Source organism: Chelonia mydas, chromosome 17 (genome assembly GCF_015237465.2).
Source record: "Chelonia mydas isolate rCheMyd1 chromosome 17, rCheMyd1.pri.v2, whole genome shotgun sequence".
NCBI classification, from domain to species: domain Eukaryota; kingdom Metazoa; phylum Chordata; order Testudines; family Cheloniidae; genus Chelonia; species Chelonia mydas.
The window spans coordinates 6,647,768-6,662,622 of NC_051257.2; the positions used below are offsets into that span (position 1 = coordinate 6,647,768).

The following is a 14,855-nucleotide window of genomic DNA, read 5'->3' on the forward strand; positions in this document are numbered from 1 at the left end:
GAGGGACAGCAAGTTGTGTGGGGATCATGACTTACCTTTTCCATTTATTCATCAACTTTGGCTTTGAAAGGAACAAACTCACCATTTAGGTAGAATCTACTTGTTTGCCTGTCAGTGCTTCTGGAAAAAGAACGCTAAATGAAACCAACTCACCTGCCTCCAGTTAGCTGATTAGTTTTATAAAAGGAATAGGATATAAGAGCCTGCACGTATAGGTAGTAACTTACATTTTATTGTCTTTTGATGTCCTTTGCTATGTATTGAGTACTAGAAGTGACTTCTTTTGACATTAGGCTGTTGACAAATCTGCAGTAATTAGAAAAGTAAAAAACTTGGCAACTTACGTTTATCTTGGGAATCACTGTGTATGGAATATGGGGATTTGATGGTTTGACTCCTGTTTCATAGGCATTCACTGTTTTTAGACAAGTGATGGACTTTCAGGCCACCAAAAGGTTTTATTTCTATTTATTATTACTGTTTTAGTAGGGTACTTGTAATGTGCTAACCACTGTCCACACACACAGAGAGTCTGCCAGTAAAAGTTTACAATCTAAGGAGAGGTTTCAGAGTAGCCGCCGTGTTAGTCTGGATTCGCAGAAAGAAAAGGAGTACTAGTCTCTAAGGTGCCACTAGTACTCGTTTTCAATCGAAGGAGATTTCAGCAGACTCCCTGTGGACCCAGGAGGGAGTCTTTAGTTTTTCTGACTAGTCCTAATACCAACTGGCTAATTGCTCTTCCTTTTCCCTTGCAGAAGGAGAGGGTCCTATTGCTTTAAACAGAACACTACAAAATCTTAGGACTGGATTTTTAAAGGTATTTAGGTGACTAAAGATGCAGCTAGGCAACTGGTAAAATTTTCTGAAGCACCTAGCTGCCTATTTCCTGTTGATTTCAATGACAGTGTGCCTAAGCAGACCTACTTGCTTTCTCTTTAGAGACCAGTAACACTGGAATTGCCCACAGTTAAGCTACCACACAGTTCTTTCCATGCAAGCTCATTTTCTTTGGGTAAAAGCATTACTGATTAAAAACAATAAAAGAACCTACATGTGTGATAACAAGCTTACCAGAGATCACCCCAACTCTAACTTGGGCTCTGGCAGGAGCAGTCCAGTCCTTCAGAACCCCACAAAGCGGTCTCTTCTGTGGTCACAAGTTCGTAACAGCCTCAGCTCAGAACTAGCACACCCATGAAAAGCTTTGTCCATCCTTTACACACTTTGGGGATCTTTGATATGGAGTTTCCAGGAGCAGGTAATTAGTAAACAATTGGTTTCTCTCCCCAGGGTTTGGCGTCAAAAGGCTGGCTTTGCAGGGTATAATTTGCATTTTTGTTCTCCCAAAATCCATGTCACTCGTATTGTCCCAAAATGTCCTTTGAAGTTCCTCATGCTTTCTAGAGATTGCATTACTCAGTCTTCTAGAGAAGTTACGTACAATTCCACAATAACACATGCACGAGTGCATTTTTAATACAATGGATCCAAATTAATTCAGTAACGTTTACCCTAATTCCATAAGTTTCGTCCAGGATATTGTCAATCTGTTGCATCTTCCTCCTAAAAGAGGGGTGCTAATGAGCACCCTAGAGAAACCCCTTGACTTATCACCTGAACAGGTTTATTCCCTGGTTGGCGGTTCTGTCCTCTACCTTTCATAATTTCACCTGTTCAGATAACAAACAAGCCAGCACACATCCTTTAGACCTATGGGGTTGAGCTTTCACACACCCCTTGTTACCCCCAAACATTTGGGTGTAAACTTGAGACCTGATCCTCCCACTCCTACCTCCCATTTGGGAAATGCGTGTGATGTATTTTTCCCTCGGGGATCAGTTCCAAGATGAGACCCACACGCTGGGAGGAGGGAAACCACCTCCAAGAAGCTCTGAGAGAGGTGAAGAGAAGCAGTTTGCTATTTGTGCCCAAGAATGCCCATGACACCGAGTCCCAGTGCAGTGCTGACAAAAGTGTTGTGTGTATTTCTCTTTGTAGATAAGGAGGGCTCACAGGCTGTCATCCCTACACCTTTTGTCATAACTCAAATGTACTTTAAAAGAAAACAGAGAGATCAGAAAACCAGAGAGAATTTCTGGGGGACAGGAAGTTCTCTATGCACAACAGATGTGAACATCTAACTAAGATGGAGACTGTTTTGTGCTCATGGTTATGTGTTGAGAATACAAATCTTTGAGTAACTTGGCTGGCCACCAGATGTCACTGCTGCTTTACATGCGTTCAGTATTTAGTTTCCTATCCTTGCTTGTTCTGATCAAAGCTATTGAAGCCTTTCAAGTTTGCAGCTAATCTCGCTAACTGTAAATGATTCTTCCTTTCATTGGCTGCAGCTTTATTTCTTTTACTGTGATCCACATTATGTATGGTCTAAACTGAAAATTTTTAAATTAGAGAAAATCTTGCTTTAATTAATAGCAAAACCATAGCACAATGTTTCCATGAATCCCTGATTCATCTTTTTTTTTTTTTAATACTGAAAAGTAAAGATCTGAGTTAAGAAACTTGTGCATCAAGTTGTTAGACCTCTTTCAGTTATAAGACCACTTTAAAATTCTCAACTTTTGCCAGCACCTAAAATTGTAGATTATAATAGAAAAAGTAACAAGCCCATGTTGATGCTGTAGTGACATTAGGATACAGAATATCAGGATGGGCACAGAGATGACTAGTTTATATTGGATGTACTGGATTCAACTGAAAAGAATACTAGCCTTGGACTTGCTTTCTTTTCTTCCTCCCTTTCCCTGTGCCATCTCACCAGGCATCTATATGAGATGCCTGACTTTGGTAGGCCTCAGAGCCTTGCTTGTGGGCCCGCCTTTAATGAACAAGACACCCCACCCCCCCCAAAGTCCATTGGGTAACTCGCAGAATAATTTGTGGATGAGCAGACTTTAACTGCAGTCAACATTATTTAAACAAGTGTGACATTTTCAGGCATACAATATTTTCTGATATTTATGATGAGGCTATATCCAGTTGCAAACCTACTATGTGGTGTATAAAATGGAAAAGCTCAAAACCTTCAATTAGAAATATAAATATCTTCTGAAAAATAAATATTCAACAGTCATCCTGGGAAATTTCATCTTCTACAGAAAGAACCACTTCTGCTGCCCACAAATTGCTTATAATTCCCCTGGAACTCCTTGATGGAATTATACCCTTGTATTACATGATAGGTTTCACTATATAGAATAGCAGAAAAGTAATCAAGGGACTGTTGCCCAGAAAAGGCAAATTTTAACATCAGTTACACTTGCTGCCCCTCCATCCCTGGCTAAATTTCTTCCGCCATATTTCTGTTTAAATTTCACAGGGGCTCCTGCGTGAATGTGCTTAATTTGCCTGACCTTGGTGTTCTTTGGCCAATGAATCAGGTTTGAGCCCCTGATCCAATCCCCAGTGAGGTCAGTGGGAAGTCTCCTGTTGACTTCAATGGACGTCAGATCAAGCCTCAAATGTGCATATCATGGCTCTTGTATGCTACAGTGAAACTCCTAAAAATAATACAGCTGTCCTCTCCATCACAAACTACCTGCCCCCACCCCCACAGGCAAATGGAAAGAGGGGGAGCTAAATCGTCATGATTTAAGCTGCCTGCTGCAAACTGGGTGATTTAAAAGTTCTGAAAATAGCCACAGGGGAACTTAGATAGACATGCTCATAGAGAGAATTCAACAGGCAAAAATTACCTGCCTCAGGCACACTTCAGATCAAATATAGAGGAGATGAGTAAAAATAACTGGGCTGCTCTTGGGTGCCTTGGCAGAACATAGGGCGGAATTTTATTTTCACTTGTAAAAAGACTAAAAGGTGCCCATTCCAGGCCATAGGCATGTTCAACACTTCTTTACAAACTCACCTCCTACTGCACAGCCAAATCCAGCAACCAGCCCCCACCACAGACCAGAAAGAATCAGGCACTCCGTTATCACAAAAGGATTACTCAAATACCAAGCCCTCCGCAAATATAAACCCTCAGACGAAAGCCCCAATAAAACGCTCCTGCAATGAGCCAATGGATAGCAGCACCAATGTTTGCTAAGAGAGCCAATATTTGCCTAGTATAGTTGGAAATAATGGGAACCACTGCTCTTCCTAGAATAGGGTTCCCTTCATCAGAAGAAAATGATTTACTCACTGATTTAATTTATTTAAAAACCAGTTGCTTCCAAAATGTTAGCAAGAATGATGCTATAAATACAAATAGGTTTAATATTTACCAACAAGTACGCTAAAAACTTCTTTCATTGGGTAAGACGCAAGGTATTTACAAAGGAGACCACATATTCTTAAATTTATAAAGACTGTCTTTAATCTTCCTTTCCAAGATCTTGCTTTGGTATTTGTTGGTTTCCATGCTACTGCAAATACTTAGTTGTTTTGTGGAATTTTTTAATTCTTAAGAGCTGCTGGGTGTGGGGAAATCCCTTGACTATTGAGGCACTGATGGTGCTTTTTGTCCATAAGGCTTGCTGATGGAGCCGTGTTTGTCAGGTGCTCTCTTTTTGTTGGTGTTTGAAGTGGTGTTACAGAGCCTAAAAGAGAACCAGGGGAAAAACGTCTGTAAGCTTGGGGGGTTGTACATTCTAGCCAACAAAGGAAACCAAAATGCATGATGAGCCCTGAGCCGTCCTGTTAACAAGCAGTACCCACGTGCTTTAGAACCCTCCTCAAACAGTTCAGTTCCTTACTCTAACCAATTTCATGCATATATATTGTCCCATTCTACTGACATAGTTGAGGCATATCAGCTCTTGTTAGATTGACTGCCAGAAATTGGGACTGGACAACATGGGATGGATCACTCGCTAATTGCCCTGTTCTGTTCATTTCCTCCGAAGTATCTGGCATCGACTGCTATTAGAAGACAGGATACTGGGCTAGATGGACCATTGGTCTGGCCAGTATGGCCATTCTTATGTTCAAATCGTGGTGTTACAAGTCATGGGTAATGACTAGTGATGGGGCCTTTCAAGTGAAAAGCAATTTAAAATTCTTGAAATAATTACTATATATGCATTGTAATTGTACTTGGCATTCCCAAGTGCCTCACATCTTCAATGCACTTAACAAATACACGTGAACTGAACTTCACAACAGCTCTCTTGGTTAGCTAAGTAGAGTTAGCCCCAATGTACAGAAGGGAAGGATGAGCAGAAGGAAAACTCCCCAGCATCACAAAGAAAGCCAGTCAGGAGTGTCTGGCTCCTACTTCCGTACTCAATCCTATACATCATACTGCCTGCCTAATTCATACATTTCTTCCGATTTTCCACTATCCCTTGATGGAGTCCTCTCTTGTTGCTTTAGTCCTTGCTGATGATTTCTGTTTGTTCCACACTACACTGAACGAGGGCTTTTAGAGGTGGGACTCCAGATGGTGAATGGAAGAAAGTCGAAGGAGAGGGGAAGAAAAGAGAAGAGAAGCAAGAGGAAGGACAGTGAGTAAATGAAAGAGTACCACGGGGACAGGAAGGAATTCTCCCTTTCAGGTTTCATCTACTCTAGAGTTAGGTTAACTCTTCTCTCATCGTTTGCCAACATGTTTGTACATGCTAGCCTGGATACTTGTGGCTTACCCTGGGCTCGGCCATAAGATAAACCAATCTAGCATGTACAAACATAGTAGTTGCCAATTGACTAGAGTTAATCAGTTGACTCAGGTTAAACTCAAGTGTAAACAAATACTCAGCCATTGGATTAGCAGTGGAGTGACTTCACCATCACCACTGCTCCCTTGCGGTGCAGTAGTCCTTGTGGGCTGCTGTTTTCCCTCGCCACAGCTCTTTGGTTTTTGGGTCAATGGCTAAAAGACCTGGGTTGGTTCTACCTCCCATAATCTCATCCCATGAGTCATCCACTTCCCTGCACACTGCTGGTCGTTCAAATCCACTGCCTTTTCTGTACATCTGTACTTGGAGGGATAACCCAGCAGTTGCCTGGCTTGCTATTTGCTTCATTTGCTCCCAGCTATGCCTAGCAGCCTTCAGCAGCAGTACCTCTTCTTTGTCCTACTTGCTGCCTCTGAGTCACCCTGTCGGCTCATTTGCGATGGCTGTGACTGGATCTGACTCAGCTTCTCTTGCATATTATTTATGTCTCCGTGGAGGCCCCATGCATCATACAGCTTGGTCAACTTGGTGTTTTCGGGTACTGGAACTGAATCAGGGTTTTCTGAGCTACAGTACAATTTCTACAAATAAATAAAATAAAAATTCACATAACACACGAAGGTGGCATGAAACAAAATTTAAGCGTATGACCAGGTGCTCATGTATTGAGTCCTCATGCTGGGAAATGAGCTCTTGGGTAACTGTCGTCCTATTTGGCTACACCAATGTTTCTAGATGAGAAACTTGCTAATAAATGCAGGTGGTTGTGTTTTCTACGGTTTAGTTTAACTTCTTTCTTTCATGGAACTGCCTTCAGAGATCCCCAATGTGGGAGTTATGCTCCCTGCTATATCGATCCAAGCATCTATGGAGGCACCGCGTGGGGGGGGGGGGTGGATTTAGGTTAATAAAAGAAAAAAGCTGGAGCCTACTTGTAAGCTATTTCCCATACCCACTGCAGGGACTCTGCTTTCTTCCATTCCTGACTCTTAATCTTCCACCAAAGCAGCCCAGCCCTGCCCAGCCCTGCAGCTAGCTGACTAGAAGCTAAGTTATTTCTCTGACTCACTACTGTCTCTCTGAATCCCAGCCAACCAAGAGGTCAAAATACCATGGATCCTGTTTTAAAACCAGAAATATATTCTGAGAACTCCACTTATGGGAGAAAGAGACACACATACACACGCACGCCCACACACCAACTGCTGAGCTACTCACTGCATCCTCTGGGCCAAATTCATCCTAGGTTCAAACAGATGCACCTATACGTGCATCAGTGCATTTTTTTCACCCAAACCTATGCAGTGAAATCAGTATTTTAATTGTTTGACCACCATAGGGTTTCACTGAGCATTCGTGATGTCGTCTGTATGCAGAGAAGCTTTGGTGATAGGCTAGCCTGGAGTATCTAAACTCATGTCCCTATCTTAGCCCTTACAGAAAAATCTTTTAGAAGTAAACAGAGATCAAACTGGTAAAATTCTACAGAAATGCAATAGGGCTCTGTAGAAATTACAATTTTTGTGTGTGTGTTTTGGGTTTTTTTTAAGGAAAAAAAAAACAACCCTAGCAAACAACAAGCCTTTAAGCCATCATATAGAATTACAGAGCAGGAGCATAACTGCAGCATTGCAAATGTTCATGCTCTTTGGCCTCTTTCTTAAAGTCCCAGCTCCTGGAGCCAAGTGATGATAATATGAGAATTTTGGCTTACTTTTTTTAAGCAACGAAAGTTTTTAGCCCTCATGCTTGCTGCCTAGGCTCGGTCTCCGGTGTGAAAGTCCTTCCACGTTACATCAGAAAACAAAAACTAATAAGGCACTCGCACTCGGATCCTGCAGTGGGAGCAACATGAACAGACCCTGTGTGCAGCAGGGACACCAACAGCATCCCCAGAGCCCAAGCAGCCTCTGCAGCCAAGGGTTTGGTACGAAAAGAACTCAGAGTGGCTTGATTAAAATGGCGGTTTACATTTGGTTTATATCGTCTGAGATGGTTTTAATTTAAAATTCTCTGTTAATTCTCCTGTCAGAAACCGAGCAAATACATTTTTAAGGAAGTCTGAAACTGCAGCCAATGATGGCCCCTGCTATGTCGGGGGAGGGGAATTTTGTTGTTTGACCTTCAGACCACTGGCTGGTTGGCCGTTCTGCTCGTCTCCCTGATGTAGTAAACTTCATAAAGATATCAAATTAACCTGTGGGCAATCTCAAGCGCTTGCTAATTACAACATTGGTTCCGTATATTTATACTTGCTAGTCCAAATAATGAGCAGTTTCCAAATACTCTATTTATGTTTTGTAGAGTGCATGATAACTTTCCGATCCATAGCCTGTTGTTTATGATTTAGCAGGGCTTTGAAACCCACTGTTCCCTCCACACAAAAGACAAAGATGTTTATTTTCTCTCACTGGCTTGCACAACAATAGGCATTTGTCAACCGTTATATAAGGTCTGATTTGTCATTTCTTCTATCAGTCCTTATAGAGACAGTTTAATCTTAATATTATACAATATGCGGCAGATTTTTAGTCTTACATAGATTCATATTTCATACTCCTCACTGTTGTAACTAAGGGCCTTCCAACAGTGTATTAAGCAACATGAGTAATATCTGTGACACGGTGTTTGTTCTCTCATTGTCTCCCCAGGAGGAGTGTGGGCAGTGGAGCGCCTTGTGTTGGTAGGGTTTTTGCATAAAGGATGAGTAGTAACAAGAGGTGCTGAACTGCAGGCCTATAGATAGGATTCCCCACCCTTTCTCTATGGCTGGGGTAGAAATCTCCCTACAACACCTATCACAAACTCTGACATTGGTTAGAAAGAGCTAGAGCCTTAAGAAAATAAGAATTAACTTTCACAGACACCCTCTCTCTGAAATCTGGCCATGAGAGGTCTTTAATATGACAGTGGGATATGACAGTGGGAATCCCAGTGGGATTTGAAAAATGTTTGGAGTTGTATACTGCTTATGCTGATTCACCTATTTTTCAAATCCCACTGGGGTCTCTCACGAAGCTAATAGGAACCATCTCTTCATCAAAGGGCAGCATCTGGCCTTCTCTCATTTTTGGTGGTAGAAATGAGGCAGCAGATATTTCTTGTCTGAGAAGTAGCATGTGCTCTATCCATCACATCTACAGCTCTGGACAATTTCCAGTCTTTATAACTCATGATAATCCATGTGACAATGTCACGAAGTAGCGAATTGTGCTGAAAAGTCCTGGAAACCATTTTATACTCCCAGGCTTCTAGACCCAGTGAGACGCTACTGCTTGGTATATTAAGATATATTGACCAGTAGCTGAATGATGGTCATTGAAAAGCGTAGCAGGAACCGGAAGAATTCAGAGGAACTGACAGCCCTTGAGGAGACGTAGGGAGAAATCCTGACTCTAATGAAATCAGTGGGAATTATGTAAACTAAGATGCCTGCCTGGTGTGATTAAAAGATCCCCTTAAAGTGAGTAAGCAGGAAGAACCTGGTGTAGTAGCTTTTTAGTTTGCTATTGATTTATGGATCTTACCAGAAACTTAGCCATTTGGTTGCTCTTACTGTATTTGTACAGTTTGTGCAGGTGTTTTGCATCCAGTTCTGAGAAAAGAGAGACAAATCTCCACAGCATCCTAGAGGAAGGAATGATTGAGTGAAGGAGTCTGCTTGAATGCAAATTCTTCCCTACCTGCTTTTTGCATCTTTTAGTGGTAATGCATTTCTTTCTCTCTCCTGTAACCAGTGACAGCCATTTGTATGGGCTTCTTTTTTTTTTTTAAAAAAAGAAAAGCTTATAAACTGCACAGATGGACCCCTCCCCTTAGAATGTGAAGAGTTATTGTGGGGTTCAGGATCCCAGGCAGAAGGCTATATAATCTTCAGCCATACCGTTAGCATTTCTCATGAGACCCTTCCTGGTTTCAGTAAAGGAAACCTCTGCATGTGGTCTACAACCCTTAGAAAAGGGATGGTATTTTCACCATAAGCTCATTCAGTTACCGTAAACTGGGTTGCTTCTGATAATACAAGACGCTATTTGGCCATGGGTTAAATTCACCCGTGGTGTAACTCCACTGAGTTAAGTTGTATACCGTTGGAATTACACCCAGATGGCCCCCATGTGTCTTAGGAACCTGCTAACAGGAAAACAACCACAGTGCTATCATTGATGAAACTGGACATATTGATTGGGTAGAATTTATAATCCAAATAACCTTTTGATTAAGTTGTGGGCACTATGGTAGACTTGTCCCATTGGAAATACCATAATAATACTTAGCTGCTTCTATAGTGATTTGCAGGCACTTAACTAATTAACCCTCACACACTCAGGATGTGTCTTCGCTGCAGAGTTAACAAGTTATTTACACTTCAGTTACTCCTCTCGAGTTAGCCTAGTTTGAGTGAAAGTGCCGAAACTATGAAATAACACTATCTGCTTTCGCCAGGCTGGCGCTGAGCTCACTTGTGTGTGGCAATAAGATTTGTAAGTTCTTTCCAGGGCAATAAGATAAGCTGCTCTCAACATTCTTTCCCAGTGAATTGTGGGAGAACGTGTGTGTTCTTTGGAGCTAATGAGGGGATTTTTGTGGGAAGGCATTGGAGGGCTGTCAGCACCCAAGTGGAGACGTGTTATAGCAGCAGCTGAGTTGAACAAACGTGAAGCTTAACTTTTATCCCCTGACTGGCCAGCCAACCCAAGTTAAAAGCTCCACCACGCTTGAGTGAAGGATTTTTGCACCTGGATGGGACTCAAATTAGGGGTAACATTTGAGTTAACTGGGCAGTGAAGACAAGCACACAGATACATCCATGAGGTAGGTTAGGGTCCATTTGTTTTCAAGTGTCCACTAATTTTGGATGCCCAACTTGGGATGTCAGTGCCCTGATTTTCAGAGGTACTAAGTACCTACAGCTCCCAGTGGGGGAAAATTATGGGTGCTCAGAAAATCAGACTCCATGAGTCTCAAGTGGGCACCCACATTACGGGTGACTTCTGGAAATGTGTTTCTAAGTGACTACCCAAATGCACACAGCAAATCTGTGGCAGAGCCAGGACCAGACCCAGTCCTGTGCTTAATCCACTAGCCCAACCTTCCTTATAAATGACTGCAACTAGGACTGTATTCGCAAAAAGAATAGGAGTACTGTGGCACCTCAGAGACTAACAAATTTATTAGAGCATAAGCTTTCGTGAGCTACAGCTCATTGCTAGTGTGACAGGATTATCTTACTTCTTCCAGTGTTTGAGTTCCCAGGATTTGCAGTAATGCTGAAGAAACATATTGATGTGATCCCCAAGTAAAGTCAAGTTTTTCTTCGTGTACTTCAGTTTTTTGTCCTTGGGAAGATCTTTGGGCAAATCCAGTTTCCGAAGAGATTTTTTAAAGGGTCTCAGAAACTCCTTGCACTGTAAAGAAAAAGAGCTCAGTCAGAATGTTACTGACAGAATACCGGGTTATTGCTCTAAAAGTACGTAATAGGCAACAGCCAGTTACATTCTTCTTCTTAATATAAAGATGTTATGCTGAAAAGATGTCTAACGTGCATTGTATTTAACAAGTGTAATTTATATCAACATAGCTATAAATCCATTTGTTTAGTTAATCTAGCGTCTTCTTCAGAGACCATTGTAGGTGCGCTGTTTGGTTGAGCCCTGAAGACTCAATTGGTGTATTCTCAGCATGGCAGCCCAAAGGACAGTTGTCAAAAGTGTGCCTTCGAAGAGTTGTGAGGGGAGGGATTTGAGGACCTGCTAAGGATGGGGGATAATTCTCTTTTGACATAAGGTACAGATGTAAATTTCAATCTACAGAATTTACAAGATACCTCCTTCTGCGACAAGGGGAGAAGGAAAAGCATTTGATATCATTCCCCATATCCTTGGGCCCTCTGCTATGTTGTAAATTCTCTATAGTTTATGCATTAGTTTGCAGAAAGTCTCATGAAGTGTGTGTGTGTGTGTGTATTAGAGTGAGCACACAGGCATCATTCTCTGAAATATACTCTCTTCTCTTAGCTCTTATCTGTAGACACCATTTCTTTCCACACCCCTATCTTTCCTCCTAAGGAGGGGGAAAGCTGCATTGCTGTTACACTAGTCCTCAGCTACAAAACTGTACTGTGTTTCCCTCCTCCTCCCCAACAGGTAGAAAAAACGCAGCAACACAGAAAAATACAGCAAAGAACCATAATGGGAAAGAACCATTATTTGTTGTGTACGTACAGCATGCACCATAATGGGATCCTAGTCCATAACTTGGACTGTTAGGTGCTACTACAGTGACAAATACTAACACAGAGGGAAACACAGGTTACCCACTGACAAATAAAATAGTCGGGTGAAACTCAGCAGTTCAGTCACACAAAGGCCTGCTGAAGTTAGCCAAGTAATATCACTGGCACATGCGCTTACATTTCATACATCCGTGTTTTCTGTATCGATGTTTCCAACAGGCAAATCAGATTAATTCAAAGTGTATTTTTTGAAGTTCTCTGAGCTAGAACTTCTTGCTAGAGAAAAATGCATCCTGTGTTGTGCAAATAGGAGCTGTTTATTCTTCCTGTACAATGGTTGGTAATAATCCTCTGAGTTCTCATAAATGTCTGTCAAAATGGATTAGGAGTCAGTTTTGAAACTAACACTCACATAAGTGGGCTAATTGAGGCAGAAAATCATCAGAAGTATCCAATAACTTTGAGTGCCCCCACCCCCTTTTTTTTTTTTTAGAATGTCCAACTTGAGACCCATTGGCCTGGCTTTCATTGGTATGGTACACGCACAGCTCCAGTTGAAATTAAATGGGAGTTTGAGAGGCTCAGTCCCTTGGTGGGGGGGGGGGAAGTGGGGGAATCAGACCTAGATTTCTGAAGTTGAGTATTGGAAAAAGTGAGTCAAGCAAAACTAGTGGACGCTTTTGAAAATGAGTCTAAGAACCTGGCCCAAAACCACACAGTGAGTCATTATCAGAAGCAAAAGAAAAGGAAAGGTCTGTTATTTACTAAAAGATCATAAGTTATGGAAGACTTGGAAAAAGTGAATGAGACGAGAGAATCCTCAGAGCAAAGAGTTTGTAGAGAATGAGGTGTTTCATCATGGTTTTTCATTCCCTTTCCCTCAATGTTTTGTAGCTTTTTTTCCACACTGTCTGAGAAAAGAGGGATAGCTCAGTGGTTTGAGCATTGGCCTGCTAAGCCCAGGGTTGTGAGTTCAATCTTTGAGGGGGTCATCTAGGGATCTGGGCCAAAAATTGAGGATTGGTCCTGCTTTGAGCAGGGGGTTGGACTAGATGGCCTCCTGAGGTCCCTTCCAACACTGATATTCTAAAAGAGATGGGTCATTCACACTTCTATTGCTAGCATCAATGTAATAGCTCACAATTTTGAAGGTGTCTTGATCAAGGCCATCAGTGTAGCGGATAAGCAAATGTCCAGATGGTATGGTACTCGAACTGTTCTTCAAAGGGGTTGCCTCCTTCACCTTGCTGAGCAAATACTCATTCTCTGTTGTCTACAAATTGTGAAGTTAGTATATGTTAATTTTTTGATCTACACAAACTTGTGTCCCATTGGTCAATGTTGCACAGGACAAACATTATCCCAAGGCTGAGTTTGAACAAGGGACACTATTAGCACTGTCAAAGCATTTAAGATGTGATTTTCAAAGGTACCTAAAAGCGTTAGGTACCCAACTCCTACTGAAAGTCAATGAGAGTTGGGTGCCTAACTTCCTGAAGTGTCTTTGAAAATCCCAGCCTTAGTACATTACAAAGGAAATGTTGTAAATATCTCTTGCTTCTAATGACACTAATCTACTAGGAGCTGGAATTTATTATTGACAACTGGAACAATAAATGCATTGTGCTAAGTTCTGCTCCAAGGTCAGACAAAATTTCCATTGACATCAATGAGATCAGCATTTGACCTGTTGTGTTTAACAGAAGCCAGTTTTACAAAAGCTCAGCCAGTGAAATCAGATCTCCCTGGACTGGGTGTAAACTCCCTTTTCCAACACTGGGAAAATAGCTCTCTCTTTGCATTATCTGTGGAGGTGAATCATTTACGTGTGTCATCGCTTGTGAAGGGCACAACTAAACAATGGAAAACATGTTTACATTGTTCGAAAAAAATCAAATGGTTTGAAAAAAAGTGTGTAGTGAGAGAAGTTCTCTTGTCGACAGCACACTCTGTTCTTGTGTAGCACTTCAAAAAAACTGTATCCCAGATTACACTACAGAGCAAAAAGGTATGCATTGGCCACGCTGTTCATTTTATGTCTCCTTTCCACAACTGGCCTGTGCTTTATCCTCCCCTGCCCTCCTCCATATGGCCATATTGTCTGTACACCTCCCCTCTGCATACCTGGCTGGCTGTTCCATACCCAGCTGGGCACTTCCACTCTCCCATGCTTATTTTCTCTCTAGTCTGACCTTCTTCTGGGCCCACTTTCTCCACTTGGCACAGTTCATTTCCTCCCCTCTCTGAGACCTCCATTCTGGCAAGGGAGGGAAGGGAAAGTCGCCCTGTGGCTAGCAGTCCAGCTTGCTGGCATTTGAATCCAAACCTGCTTGTGTGACATCACCTCTGAGGCATGCTGGTTCTGAATTCTACATCTAAATGGAGCAGGGCCGAGGACCTGAGAAAGAGGAAAGCTGCAGCAGCTAATCTCCCCACACAGAGTCCTAATGGACAAAGGCTTCATCCATCAGACTCTAGACCAGCAGCTTACCCCATGACATGAAGTCATGACCTACCTTTAAAAAGGGAATTCAGCTCCAGACAACCAGGCAGCAAATGTTGGATTTACAGCTAGTGCTGCTTGTTAAGATGTTCAGCATTATGTCCTTTGGGGGCAGGTGGGACAACACTTTCTTCGGGACAGTTGTCGATGTGGGACCCTATTAGATCCTTCATTACTCCTGAATTCTAAGGAAGAGGCACTGTCCCTTCATGCTTTTCCACAGGCCAGCAGGCTGTAACCTCTCTCTCATGTAGCCCTCCCCACAATTATCTACGCCATCCTGGATTATTTTACCATGGGGGCTGTCCCTAAAGGTGACCTAGGCCCTTCAGCTGAAGGAATGCAGAATCCAAGCTTTTGTAGAATGGGGGAACTGCTATGACTATAACACTCTATATGCTGCACTGGCTGGCTGTGGCTCTGGACCCTGTTCATGCCATGAGCTGTAATGTTTAATGCCCTTAATGCCAGCAAGTTCAGG

General features: G+C 42.3%; 1 protein-coding gene across 1 annotated transcript; it reads right to left on the minus strand.

Moving 5' to 3' along the window:
* Window positions 1-4,459: 4,459 nt before the first annotated feature.
* On the minus strand, window positions 4,460-14,127 carry C17H17orf64 (chromosome 17 C17orf64 homolog). The gene is made up of 6 exons (XM_043531431.1): window positions 13,996-14,127; window positions 13,013-13,144; window positions 10,869-11,044; window positions 9,167-9,266; window positions 6,027-6,220; window positions 4,460-4,562 (listed from the first exon to the last, which is right to left on the minus strand). Exons 1-6 carry the CDS (start codon window positions 14,125-14,127, stop codon window positions 4,460-4,462), a joined length of 837 nt encoding a protein of 278 aa, XP_043387366.1.
* Between the last annotated feature and the right edge of the window lie 728 nt (window positions 14,128-14,855).